Here is a 13,997-nt window from a genome sequence, read left to right as displayed (position 1 = left end):
CTTTTATGATTAAACTTACATTGACTTGGAACTGGGCTATTAGAGGCCTCGGAAGATGTTGCCTCTGCCTGGCGTGCTGCTTGCTCCTCCTGAGGTGTGCTGGATGACTCACGAACTTTCTTCTTAGAAAGTGAAGACTTCCTGCTCAGGCCTAACCTGACTTGCTGCTGCTGTCGTGGTGATGGCACCGAGACCCTCGTCCCTGTCTGAGATTCAGGGAAAAAGATTATTTTCATCATTCTTGATATGTTGTATATATTAATTAAAGATAAAATCACTATTTTAATCAGATCATACTACACTAAGCATCTTCATGGTACAGTGGTTAGCATCTTTTTTTTTTAACATTTTGGCCTATGGCACAGGTAGATTTTCTTAGTGGGCCCCGGTGGTCAGCCCCAGCCCTTTGTGGCACGGGCAAGTGTTTAACCCCTTCAACACGAGGACGCGTATACTGTGTCCTTGCATGCTCCATACCATATCCGAGGACACGAATACTGCGTCCTGGCTCGCTTTAGCCAATATGAATTATTTTATCTATATTTATGCTTACATCTCAAAATTATCAATTAATTTATGTTTCTTTATGTGCACTATTTAATTCTGCATGTTTTCATATATAATACATAATGATTATGTTGAGTTTATGGCTGAAAACTTGTTATATTCAAGAGCGACATTTGAAATTTGGTGCGTGTGGCGATCCCGGATACGACGCGGGGCACTGTTTTGGCTAGGATGTAGTGAAGGGGTTAAAGTGGCACAATCTGTCTTGGCTCATGCTGCCCCCCTGGAGTTTATCTTTGAACCTCTTTTCAAGAGTCTTCTGGGCAGCATGTGGGTAATCTTAGGCCACTCAGCGGTGACTGAAAAATTGCCAGTTTGTTTGTCGCGGTGGGCAATATGCAAACCTGCTTCTTCTTGAACACCACATCAGCACGCTGACCTGGGTTTGAATCTTGGCCTGGGCAATGGGCACACAGCCCACCCAGCTGTTCATCTCCCTTTTGAGCAGATCAATTAAATGGGTACCAAGGGAAACCAGGGGAGGGTAAACTGTGGCAACCCACAAGTTGCACTTGCCCTGTGTCCCAGGGTGATGGGTTCTGAGCCAACACAGGTTTAAGGGCCAATGTGATGAAGATGAGCACTGAAGCGAAGGGCAGCTCAGCGTTAAATCCAAAATCGGTTAAAAGCACGTCCGTTAAACCGACGGTTTACTGTATTATTATTATCATTATTATTATTATTATTATTATTATTATTATTATATAAAACCACTTGAGTTTCCAGACGGGGTGGAAGTCACACATGCCAACCCCACAAAACACCAAGAGGCCCTGCATGTAGAGGAGCAGCAGTGGCATAAGAAATGTCATGGATGGGAAACAAAAATAAAGGACTACAATTCACAGTAGAAATAAAAACTGGACTAAAATAAAAACAAAAGTTTGAAAGAACTTAAAATTAGATAAATAAAATGACTGCCTGCTCCAGGTCATTCAAAGGTGAGGGTTAGGCGACACTCGGCAATCCCTAGCCACCCTACTATGGGCCCTAGTGACAGGCAGATAAGCATCAAATTATGTATAAAAACAACACATAATGACTGAAACAAAACACTTAGATTAAGATTAAGAAATATCCACATGTTTAGGTCAAACAACTGAAGCAAACCCAGAAAATGAAAAGAAAGGTCTGAAAGAGAATATGAATGGGAATGGAATGCTGTTGGTGAACACAGTACTGTCACAATCAGTGCATCCTCCCTGTCCAAACACATGGTTCAGAAGCTTGCTGCCTCACTGAATATTTAGGGAAAGTTAACCCCTCTGCTGCAATTAGCATGGATTTGGCTTTCTCTGGTAGCCTGGTAACATATAGTCCCAGGTCTTTCTCTGCTTCTGTGGTGGATAGTGGAGTATTTCCCATGTGGTATTGGCATGCTGGATTTCCCCTCCCAAGGTGCATGACTTTCCATTTTACTTCATTGAATTGTAGCAGCCACTTTTTGTTTCATTCCTGTAGCTTGGTGATGTCTTCTTGTAGGAAATCCACAACCAAGTGGTTAAAGAAGTGGACAAAAAGGAATGGAGAGAAAAATACTGGAAATAAGATAACATGGACAGACAAACCTTGAGCATCATGGATTAGAGAACAGGTAAAGGCTGAAGACATTCTAAAGACTATTAATCCCTTGACTGTGGATTTCCTACAAGAAGACATCACCAAGCTACTGCAATGGAGCAAAAAGTGGCTGCTACAGTTCAATGAAGAAAAATGTAAAGTCATGCACCTTGTGAGGGGAAACCCAGTATGCCAATACATGGGAAACACTCCACTAACAACCACAGAGGCAGAGAAGGACATGGGAGTATATGCTACCAGGCTACCAGTGAAAGCCAAATCTGTACCAATTGCATTGGATGAGTTAAGAATAAGGAATGGGCTTGGGCAGGTCATATCATTCATGGAACTGATAACAGACAGACAGAAAGAGTAGCAACCCAGACATTAACCCTTTCATTGCTAAGCGCTCGCAACGAGACTATCCCCTCAGGCGCGCTCGGGCACCCCAGCGGGGGAAGGGGATCTCTTTTAACCGCTGTATCTCAAAAACTATTCATCACAGTTCCAAAACAAAAACACCATTGGAAAGAGGAGGCCAAGATCTATAAGATTCGGTTGTGTAAGCCTCTCCTACGAATGTACAGGCACATTCAGGGGGTGTTTTTTGCTGTGAGTGCAACTGGCGCTCGCAGCGAGCTTTTAGCACCACCAGCAAGTGACGCTAGTGCTCGCTCTTTTAACCACTGTATTTCAAAAACTATTCATCACAGCTAAAAACAAAAACACCATTGGAAAGAGGAGGCCAAGATCTATGTGATTTAGTAATGTAAGCCCTCCTATGAAAGTACAGGCATGTTCAGGGGGTGTTGCCTGTGAAGACGTACATTTATACGTGCGTGACGGTCAGCTGTAAGGCAACTACTGTAGATCTCTTGATGATGGGGTGCTGGCAGGGCAACATTGCTAACTGCAAAATTTACAACTATTTGGTCAAAATATCAGTCATGTGATAGGTGAAGCTATGCAAAAATGTCGCTATATTGGTCAACAATTAACATCCATCAGTTGCTCGTCCATAGATTTTCCGTGCTGGGCTGACATGATTTTCCACCAAATTTAGTGAAGAACCCACTCAATTGGCAATCCTGTGTTGTGAGAATTAGTGTTGGAACACTCTCATACGCGGGAGATTTGAGTTAGGCTGGAGGTCGCAGTGAGCGTTTAGCGCCACCAGCAAATACGCCTAATGCCCGCTGCAAGCGTTTAGCAATGAAAGCGTTAAGGGCAGTCATAGCAGGCAGAGGGCCAGGTGGAGAGATGAAATTAGAGCATTTGCTGGAACAGGATGGAGTATGTTGGGAAAGGCCTTTGTCCTGCAGTAGACTGATAATGGCTAAAAACAATGACGATGATGATGGTGATGATGATGATGAAAATTTTTTATGTATCCTCTTATGTATCTTGTGTGTCTTTTGACCATTCTTTATTTTTATCTTTTTTAGGTGCAGCAATTTGTGGGATTTTTTTTTCTACACTTTTCTTTTGTTGTTGTCTTTGAGCTGCTTCCTTTCCTGTAAAAAAAGAGGAAGAAAAAAAAGTTATCTACTCTTACCTCACTCTTGCGTCTTTTCTTCAGCGACTGGAAAAGTTCTTCGACAGCAGCCTTCCTCTTAGAGTTCCTTTTTCTTTCTATGATTTCAACGTCAAAAATGTTCTTCCTCACGGGTGATATAGTCTCAACCTCCATGAGTTCTTCAGCTGAAATTGAGAAAGTGATGGAATGGGTGGACTGTGCTTCACTGAGGCTACTTGACCAGGCGATGAGTACACAGAATGATGACTGTGTAAACAGGGATCAGGAGTCAATTAAAGAGCAGGAAATAGCAGAATAACTTGCAAGGTGGACTGACATGATGAAAAAAGCACACAAAACGGCTAGGATAAGGTACCAAGTGTTGCCAGAAGGGAGGGTCTGGACTAGGAATTTGAACACTTCTAACAAGGAACAAGGAATCATAGTTATGGATAAACAGAGAAAAAAAAATCCTAATGCTTTGAAAATCTTTGACCCCTTCACCTCAGGGTTATATTATATGCGCAGAGCTACGCCCGAAATGCCCATAGATGAGATACTCAAATGTGAGAGAGAGCAAGAGAGAGAGAGACAGAGAGAGTGACAGAGAGACAGAGACACAGAGAGAGACAGAGTTATATTACAAACCACAGAAAACACCTACAACCCTGCCTTCTTCTAGGGTAGACAAATTATGACATGACACATTTTTTTTTTTTTTTTTTTTTTTTTTTTTTTAGAGCAAAGGAGACAGTTCAAGGGCACACAAAAAGCAAACATTAATGAAAAAAAAAGCCCGCTACTCACTGCTCCTAAAAAGAATCCAAAGAGGTGGCCGAAAGATAGGTCAGTTTCGGGAGGAGAGGTGTCCTGATACCCTCCTCTTGAAAGAGTTTAAGTCGTAGGCAGGAGGAAATACAGATGAAGGAAGCTTGTTCCAGAGTTTACCAGCGTGAGGGATGAAAGAGTGAAGATGCTGGTTAACTCTTGCATAAGGGGTTTGGACAGTATAGGGATGAGCATGAGTAGAAAGTCGAGTGCAGCAGGGCCGCGGGAGGGGGGGAGGCATGCAGTTAGCAAGTTCAGAAGAGCAGTCAGCGTGGAAATATCGATAGAAGATAGAAAGAGAGGCAACATTGCGGCGGAATTTAAGAGGTAGAAGACTATCAGTATGAGGAGGAGAGCTGATGAGACGAAGAGACTTAGCCTCCACTCTGTCCAGAAGAGCTGTGTGAGTGGAGCCCCACACATGATATGCATAATCCATACGAGGCGGACAAGGCCCCTGTATATGTACAGCAACTGTGCAGTGTATGAGAACTGGCGGAGACGGTACAAAACGCCCAGCCTCGAGGAAGCTGATTTAGTAAGAGATGAGATATGAAGTTTCCAGTTGAGATTTTGAGTTAAGGATAGACCGAGAATGTTTAGTGTTGAGGAAGGTGATAGCTGGGTGTTGTCAAAGAATAGGGGATAGTTGTTTGGAAGATTGTGTCGAGTGGATAGGTGGAGAAACTGTGTTTTTGAGGCGTTGAAGGACACCAGGTTCTTCTTGCCCCAATCGGAAATAATAGTAAGGTCTGAGGCTAAGCGTTCTGCAGTCTCCAGCCTTGAGTCGTTAAGTTCCTGAAGGGTGGGTCTTCTATTAAAAGAAGTTGAATAATGCAGAGTGGAATCATCGGCGTAGGAATGGATAGGACAGTTCGTTTTGGAAAGATCATCAATGAACAACAGAAAAAGAGTGGGAGATAGGACAGAACCCTGTGGGACACCACTGTTAATAGATTTAGGAGAAGAACAGTGACCGTCTACCACAGCAGAAATAGAACGGTCAGAAAGGAAACTGGAGATAAAGGTACAGAGAAGGATAGAAACCGTAGGAGGGTAGTTTTGAAAGCAAAGATTTGTGCCAGACCCTATCAAAGCTTTTGATGTCCAGCGCAATAGCAAAAGTTTCACCGAAACGGCTAAGAGGATGACCAAGAGTCAGTTAAGAAGGCTAGATCACCAGTAGAACGCCCCTTGCGGAACCCATACTGGCGATCAGATAGAAGGTCAGAAGTGGAAAGGTGCTTTTGAATCTTCCGGTTAAGGATTGATTCAAAAGCTTTAGATAGACAAGAAAGTAAAGCAATAGGACGGTAGTTTGAGGGATTGGAGCGGTCACCCTTCTTAGGCACAGGCTGTATGAAGGCATACTTCCAGCAAGAAGGAAAGGTAGATGTTGACAGGCAGAGGCGAAAGAGTTTGACCAGGCAGGGTGACAGCACGGAGGCACAGTTTTTAAGGACAATAGGAGGCACTCCATCAGGTCCATAAGCCTTCTGAGGATTGAGGCCAGAGAGGGCATAGAAAACATCATTTTGAAGAATCTTTATAACAGGCATAAAGGAGTCAGAGGGGGGATGAGTAGGAGGAATATGCCCAGAATCGTCCAGAGTGGAGTTTTTAGAAAAAGTTTGAGAGAAGAGTTCAGCCTTAGAGATAGATGAGACGGCAGTGTTGCCGTCAGGACTGAGGAGTGGAGGGAAAGATGAAGAAGTGAAGTTGGAGGAGATGTTTTTGGCTAGATGCCAGAAGTCACGGGAAGAGTTAGAGAAAGCAAGGTTTTGACATTTTCTATTAATGAAAGAATTTTTGGTTAGTCGGAGAATAGATTTGATGTATCTTTATATCACCATATGATATAAAGATACATCACAGGATTGAAGAAGTTAAGGCTTAGGGGCGTATTACTAAACATTTCGTCACCAAAGTTCACATATTTGACAAGGCTTCCGTAGGAGTTTTGGGCATTTCCATAAGTACACCAGGTATTCGTTATATGCGAGGGTTACGTTCTGCAAAAAGCTCGCATAATATGAATTCCCATATATTGAACCGATCATCCCATTATTTATAGGGGGTTATGTTCCACGACCAGTTTTCGAACCCTCTAACTATTTATTCCGGCACCGTTTCATAATAATAAAGCACTAAAGATTGCTTCCGGAGAGACACACCAAAATTCCATGATTTAAACTGATAATTAGCTGCCTGAGGATTAATGTTAGGATCAGAGGGAGGAAAGGGTTAATTATAGGCGAGGAAAGTGCGGGGAAACATTTGCACCCGCCGCCCTCTAGTGTGAGTCAGCCACCATCCCTCACCAATTAGTCGCACCAGCTTGCATAATAGCGAATTTTTCTTGCATAAAATGAATACTTGGCACATTTAGGTTAGTCGCATATGAGCGAATTCGCATATTTCGAACTCGCATATATCGAATACCCGGTGTAGTTTTATGACCCGGGTGATAATTTGACCCTTCTTCTGTATCATGAGCCAAAATAAACACTCATTAGAACCCGATTGATCCCCTCTTTGACCTTTAGAAATAGTTGATGTAAGAAGCAAAAGAGTCTCATAATACTGGCCTTAGTCCTAATAATAATATGAATGAGACAACGATGAAAGCAGGACGCACCTCGGCCAGGCAATAAGGGGGACTGTTCTGGCTCGGGGCTGGAGGAGCGGGAGTCTGTCGAGCTGGCACTGGTGGCTCCCGGGGACATCAGTAAACTATCCTCGTCATCTGTTCCCGGCTGTCTGGAACTGCTGCCTCTCTGCTCCTCTCCTTCACTCTGCTATAACAAAAAATTACCTTTTTTTTTTTTTTTTTACAGTTAACAAAAAAAGCCCGCAAATCACTGCTCCTATAAAAGAGTAAAGAGGAGTGGTCGAAAGAGAGGTCAATTTTGAGAGGAGAGGTGTCCTGATACTCCTCTTGAAAGAGATCAAGTCGTAGGCAGGAGGAAAAACAGATGAAGGACGATTGTTCCAGAGTTTACCAGCATGAGGGATGAAAGAGTGAAGATGCTGGTTAACTGTTGCATAAGGGATTTGGACAGTATAAGGATGAGCGAGTATCTCTGTAGTGTCGTGATGTATCTTTTGAAATGGTTTTCACAAACCTCAAAAGAATCAAGGTTCAGCAGAATAGTTTGGAACAGAATACACTTACTTCTTCACTGGAGAGCAAGCACAGCCCTCCCATTCTTCTAAATAAACCCTAACTCGGACATTGTTAGGAGACATTTTTAGAAGCAGTGAGTAGCGGGCTTTTTTTTTAACATTTGTTACCTTTTTTTATGCCCTTCAACTGACTTCTTTGCTGTAAAAAAAAAAAAAAAAAATGTGATAACATGACCACATTTTTTTTTTCTTTTTTCACAGTAAAGGAAACAGCTCAAGGGCAAAAAAAGGAGACAATAATGAAAACAAAGGCCTGCAAATCACTGCACCTATAAAAAGAGTTGAGAGGAGTGGCCAAAAAAGAGGTCAATTTCGGGGCCTTCCTGTTGACCCTCCTACATTAACCCCTTGCATCCGATGACGCAGTATACGCGTCATTTCGTCTCTCGTAGCATATCCGAGTGACGCGTATACTGCGTCATGGTCATTTCAGCCAGTGTGTGTTTTATTTCTTCTCGGGTATAGTACTCGGATATGGGAAGGGCGCGCGATTTGACAGCTCGTAGTGAAGAGGTTAACCTGGATCCTAAATGCTTGCCTTGCTTTGCTTGCCAACTTATTCTTCTCTCTATCTTTTCAGACGACCAAACTTGTGTTACAAAATGGCAACCTCTACATCGCCACAGCTTACTATGTTGTATTTTATCGGCAGGTGAAACTCTGTGGTTCTACATGACTTGACTCAGGTCAGGTCATGTCCAGACTTGTCACACACACACACACACACACACACACACACACACACAGAAGGGGAATGAGAATGGTGTGGGGAGGGAGGAGCAAAAAGGAGTCAGATCAGGGCTTAGGTCAGGATATGACCTGACTCAGGTCAAGACATGACCTGACTCTCCCTTCTGCCCCTCCCTCCCCCCACCATTCTCATTTCCCTTTCTGTGTGGCAAATTAACACTTTTAATGCTGTGTATTCCCACAGCGCGCATGAGTGGTGGACAGCAGAATGACTAATTTCATCGGGGAGATATTTCTCGCAACACCGGCCAGTGTAGTGGACCTTCTTCTTCTTCTTTTGACCTGTAACGCTTTGTATCGCTTCTTAGGTCCTCCTTCTCCACACTTTTATACTTCACAACATGCACTTAGGGCCACTTTCAGTCATAGCGGCGATTGCCGCTATAGTATTTCCATGTGAAACTGGGCGATGGGGTAGTGGCGGCTGCGGAATTAGCCGCCACTACCCCATCGGCCAGTTTCATTTGAAATACTAAGCAGCGATCGCCGCCATTGGTAACGATCAAAACAAACAACATGACTGTGAAAGCGGCCCTTAGTTACTTAACAGTGCACACTTATACACTTCACCCTGAACTTAGGTGTTTTTCTGTCCTTTTCTTTCCCTGAATTTGCTTTTCTATGCCCTTTGCTATTTTTTCACTATTACTTTTCACTGTCGCTGCCATGCATTACAGGTCAAAAGAAGAAGAAGAAGAAGAAAAGGAAAACAACACCGAGAGTTCTACAATTTTCATAGACTTGAGAAAAAGGGTTTTTGACTGTGGTTCCTCAGCACGGGGTGTTCTCTTATCTTGTTAATCAAGTAGTAAGCAAAGCAGCTCCAGTCCATTTTACGAGTCTCTTGGTGGGCCATCCTCCACTGCTCCTCACTTCTCAGAATCTGCCGTCGTCTGTTTGTTTACATGCAGCCGTTCGGTACCCAGGTACCCACGCTCGTACTCACAACCGTTTTCCATTCATAAGGACAACCAACAACTCGCTCCCGGTTGGGTATATGGGCAACCGCAGTTGTCCATAGCCCCAATGGTTGGACACCACCTTTTAAGGCAGCATGCATGACGCCGACAGTAGGTAGACGTGACCCGAACATGTCAAAGCAACGCAAAACTCATAGCGGTAATGCGCGAAAGTCGTGATGATAAGAATTTAGGACAAAGCGCTAAACTCGAGGATCGCGAAACTCAGATAGCGCAAAACTCGAGAGGGTACTGTAGGCTCGTGCTGTCCCGTCAGTAGGTCGTAAAGTCAGTGTGATTGGGCCTTAAGGGAAATCAAGAACAAGCTCCAGGGGGGAGCATGAGCCAAGAATAGATGGCACCACTAAAAACACTTGCCTGCACCATGAAGGGCTCGGGACGACCACCAGGCCCCTCAAGAAAGCCTACCAGCTCTTCAGGCCAGGAAAAAAAAAAAAAAAAAAAGCTGGACACATTTCTATGCGGCTTTACCAGTGAGAGATGAACGAGTAAAGATACTGGTTAACTCTTTCATAAATTGGACATCACAGGGATGGGCTTGGGTGGAAAAACATCATTCATTCTGTCCACACTCTCAGATGAGAAGTGTAAGCTATTTGAAGGGTAGGCCTCTTCTTAATTCCACACCTAAATATCATTTCATCAAAAGAAGAAGCATCATTCACAAGATACACTTAATTTTTAGGCACATATCAGCAAGCGACTGTAGTGAAACTAGATTGGCGAGTCCATTTTGGCGTTGGCTCCTGCGCGTCCTTTCCTCCCCCCTGCTCTGCCACACAGTCCCAACACCTATCTCTTCCTCTCATAGGTTAGCTATATTTAACATATGAGAGAAAAAAAATAGGTGTTAGGACTGAGTGGCAGAGCAGAGGGGAGGAAAGGACCCGCAGAAACCAGCGCCAAAACGGATTCATCAATCTGGCTTCACTATAGTAAAGATATCGGTGCATTGCCAGTGAAATAACCCTCACAAAAGTACAGTTCTGATGAGGAAGGATAACCCAGTGAGTAATACGCGCCCCACAAGCCACCCATTCATATGCTCTGCACTGCTCTCCCTGCTCCCTGATATACATTATGAAAACAACATACCTTTGTGTCCACTTTAGCTAACGCAGCTGAACGAAGGACTTTTGCAACACCATCAAAGAACAGAACTTCATACTGATCTGAAAACAAAACTGGGTATAAATAATATAAATCCACATACATTTGAATGGGTTCATTAGAAATCATGTTCAGTTGATGTGAGTGTGAGACTTCCTTCGCTCTGCTCCTTGATGCAGGCTCCCACTCACCATCAGCCAGTTCCTTGGTAACTCTGGCCAGGTAGCGCTTGCCGTCAGCAGACCAACGTGCGAGTACTCGCTCACCCACACAGAACGCACCGCTCCTCCTCTCCCTCCTGAAACAAAGGAGAAGCATTGCTGCCTCATATATTCACAAGGATGTAAGAAGACTATAACAGTACAAGGCCAGACAGCCTACAAAAGGCAGCTCTGGAGAATGAGTTGTTTACCAGCTCCCCTCCCCATGTATGAAGCTATTTTACCTTCATTTAAAACTTTCAACTGGGTTTGCATAAACTACATTACACACACTGATTTGTTCTACTTAATCACTACCCTAATATTTCAAAACTTGAATTTATCCAGTTTAAACCAATTGCAGCATCCTAACATCTGTTTTGAATATAAGTACATTAAACCTTTCTTATTAATCCCCTTAACCCTAGATTACTATCGTTGTCCGGAATCCCGGCATGGGGGGTTAATTTGCGTCGCGGAAGGAAATCTGTTAGACGTATTGTGCTGTACGGCCATGACATTTCAGTTAGCATTCTGCCCTTGATGCGTGAGGTACGTTTGTGTTTTTCCCTTACTTAATTCCTGAATTGTTTCCAACTGTCTGGAATTCTGGACACGATAGAAATTATAACATGTCAAGTATAATGCAGGCAATAGGGCTTCCGAGGCTGGAATATTTCGGGGGACGTGTGAACTCTACGTGTGGCACAACTCAAGACAATCAGCCAACATTGCCTGGCAGTGGTGCCTTCATTAGAGAAAGGCAGCGTTTTTTTAAAGTTTCACACATTTTTTTTGTGGGGGTTAATGCTATTTTTGGGTAATATGTTAAGTTTATAGGTCATAGAATTAAGAATGTATTCTAGTTTAAGTAAAAAATTTGTAATTAAATTTTGTACCATTCCTATATGTGTTTTCCAGCCCGCAAAATTTGTCTGGAATTCCGGACATCGATAGTAACCACGTTAGTCCGACGATAGTAATCTACGGTTAAGGGAGGCAACAGTAAAAAATTTAAATTTTTGACTCAGACATCGAAATTTGGCCCAGTTTTCTGTGAAAACAGTGCAGTGATATCTGAATTCCTTCTATCGTTAATTTGGCTTTGTTAACATTCAGTTAAAGAGCCCCGCCACACACCACGCAACATTTTTTGTTGCTGTTCACGACTGAAAGATATTGAAGCATTTTTTTCATGCTTTTGTTATGTTTTGTTACTATTTTATAATATGGACCATCATATGTCAACAATAATCTTTATGACAAAATCAGCTTCATGATAAAATCAGCTTCATGATTTGTGTCCTATGGACATCAACGCTTGGTATTTTCATCAAAGGGCTCTTGTTCAGGGTGGGACACCACACAGCCACTCTGTACAGCAACCCTGCCTGAGCAACGCACCCTCTGGTGAGCAGGAAGACATCAAGAGGATTTATGTAGATCTCACCAGACAGAGCTGCTTGAGAGATGCCTAAAGTGTAGAGCCCAGAATCTCAATGAAAGTAAACATGCCAAATTGTGGGCTAAATGCAGCAAGCAAGCAAGCAATGCACAATGGACCCAACAGAGTCAGATTTGCAGCTGCTGTGACAACTATGGGCCACAATGTTGGTTACTTGAACACCTGCCTTCTCATTCATCTTGGGCTTGGTGCCTCTCAACACACTGGTGCAGGACTAGAGAGTCAAGAGTCAAAAATTATTACTTGGCATATATTCCTGCCTTATGACTGCATCCTACTGGGTGGTATGATGTCACCACACAATGCCGCATGCCACAGTATGTGTACCCAAACCGACTTTCCTAAAATTTCCTCCTCCTTATCATATCAGCATGAAACACTGGAGCCACGAAGAATTTTTGTCATATTTTGTGTTTGGTTGTGGAGCTTACAAACTTGTTGTACTGGACTGTAATTATTACAGCCCTTAGTAAGAAAAGGATTGAGAACCACAATGATAAAGAAGAGGCTGAGGAAAACAAGGAAAAAACTTATAAAATGTTGCTCTAAACTAATTTGTGATCTTGCTAGGACCAACATACTCAATATACTCAGCTGACAAAGACCATCCAAATGCTAACCTTTGAGAACTACGAGAGAGGCTTCTGATTCTCGTGGAATCCATTTTCAGCCACTCGTCAAACCTGTTGGACCAGCGCTCATAGTGAACCAGGATATCTAATTCACCCCAGTCCACCTCCACAATCTTGCACAGGTACCTAAAAGTATTTAAAATATATCAGAACATAATTCCTCATTTCAAGGAGAGGCAAAGAAAAAAATAAATGATCATAGAATGGCAGTTTCATAGTGACAGGAAGGAATGAATGATTGCACTGGTTAACTTTTGCATTACAAATTGAGCACAAAGTGTGGGGTGGGGGACTACAGGCATGCAGTTAGCAAGTTGCAAGCTCAAAAGCATCTCACATGAAAACAGTGATAAGACAGCGAGGGAGGCAACACTGTGCCAGGCTTCAAGAGGCTGAAACAGTCAGCCCATGGATGTACATGTATACTTATAGTCAAACCATTTCAAATAGTCCGTTGAGGAGTTGGCTTCCACAGGTCCTTTCCTCCCCTCTGCTCTGCCACACAGTCCCAAAACCAATCTCTTCCTCTCATAATGTCAGCTATAGGTAACATGTGAGAGGAAGAGAAAGGTGTTGGGACTGTGTGGGAGAGCAGAGTGGAGGAAAGGACCCACGAAAGCCAACTCCTCAACGGAATAAATGATGAAATGATGAAATGGTTTAACTTATAGGTGATATCATGAATGAAAAATGTTACAACACACTGAGATAAGACTGAAAGATGAATCAGTAGAATGTTCTTTTGTCTCAGGGAATTCTATCATGAAGCCTCTTATGCTCTTTCAGCCACCTCTTCGGATTCTTTACAGGAGCAGCGAGTAGCGGGCTTTTTTTATTGTTTCCTTTTTTTTGTGCCCTTGTGCTGTCTCCTTTGCTGTAAAAAAATAAAATAAATAAAATGAGGTCTGCTTCTACTGCACTCTCAAATGAGCTCTGAAGGGAGAATTAGCAGTGTCTGAAAAGGTTACATAATGGGTCACATTTTAAAACATCTCGTCGCCCAAGTTCACATATTTGACTAGGCTTTCGTATGAGTTTAGGGGATTTCCAGGAGTAGTTTTATGACCCTGGTGGTAGTCTGACCCTTCCTCAGTAGCATGGGCATAGAAAAACACTCATTAAAACCCGACTGATCCCTTCTTTGACCTTTAGAAATAGTTGATGTGAGAAGCGAAAGTGTCTTATAATACCGATCTATGTGAA

At 43.0% G+C, this 13,997-nt stretch overlaps 1 protein-coding gene across 10 annotated transcripts in view; it reads right to left on the bottom strand.

The window, feature by feature from the left end:
- The window catches only part of LOC126998827 (uncharacterized), a 141,442-nt gene that overhangs the window by 116,490 nt on the left and 10,955 nt on the right, over positions 1-13,997 (bottom strand). For 9 of the 10 annotated variants that reach the window (XM_050860963.1, XM_050861014.1, XM_050860987.1 and 6 more), the window contains 6 exons: positions 12,783-12,920; positions 10,689-10,795; positions 10,483-10,559; positions 7,110-7,269; positions 3,683-3,828; positions 20-206 (listed from right to left, as the gene is read on the bottom strand). In XM_050860963.1, the coding sequence (XP_050716920.1) occupies positions 20-206; positions 3,683-3,828; positions 7,110-7,269; positions 10,483-10,559; positions 10,689-10,795; positions 12,783-12,920 (815 nt within the window). The remainder of the gene's footprint in view (positions 1-19; positions 207-3,682; positions 3,829-7,109; positions 7,270-10,482; positions 10,560-10,688; positions 10,796-12,782; positions 12,921-13,997) is intronic. The other variant, XM_050860982.1, reaches the window with a different exon arrangement.

The sequence above is a fragment of the Eriocheir sinensis genome, chromosome 2 (assembly GCF_024679095.1).
Source record: "Eriocheir sinensis breed Jianghai 21 chromosome 2, ASM2467909v1, whole genome shotgun sequence".
Lineage (NCBI taxonomy): Eukaryota > Metazoa > Arthropoda > Malacostraca > Decapoda > Varunidae > Eriocheir > Eriocheir sinensis.
The sequence above is the reverse complement of the archived record's forward strand: the minus strand, read 5'-3'. Positions and strand labels throughout refer to the sequence as shown.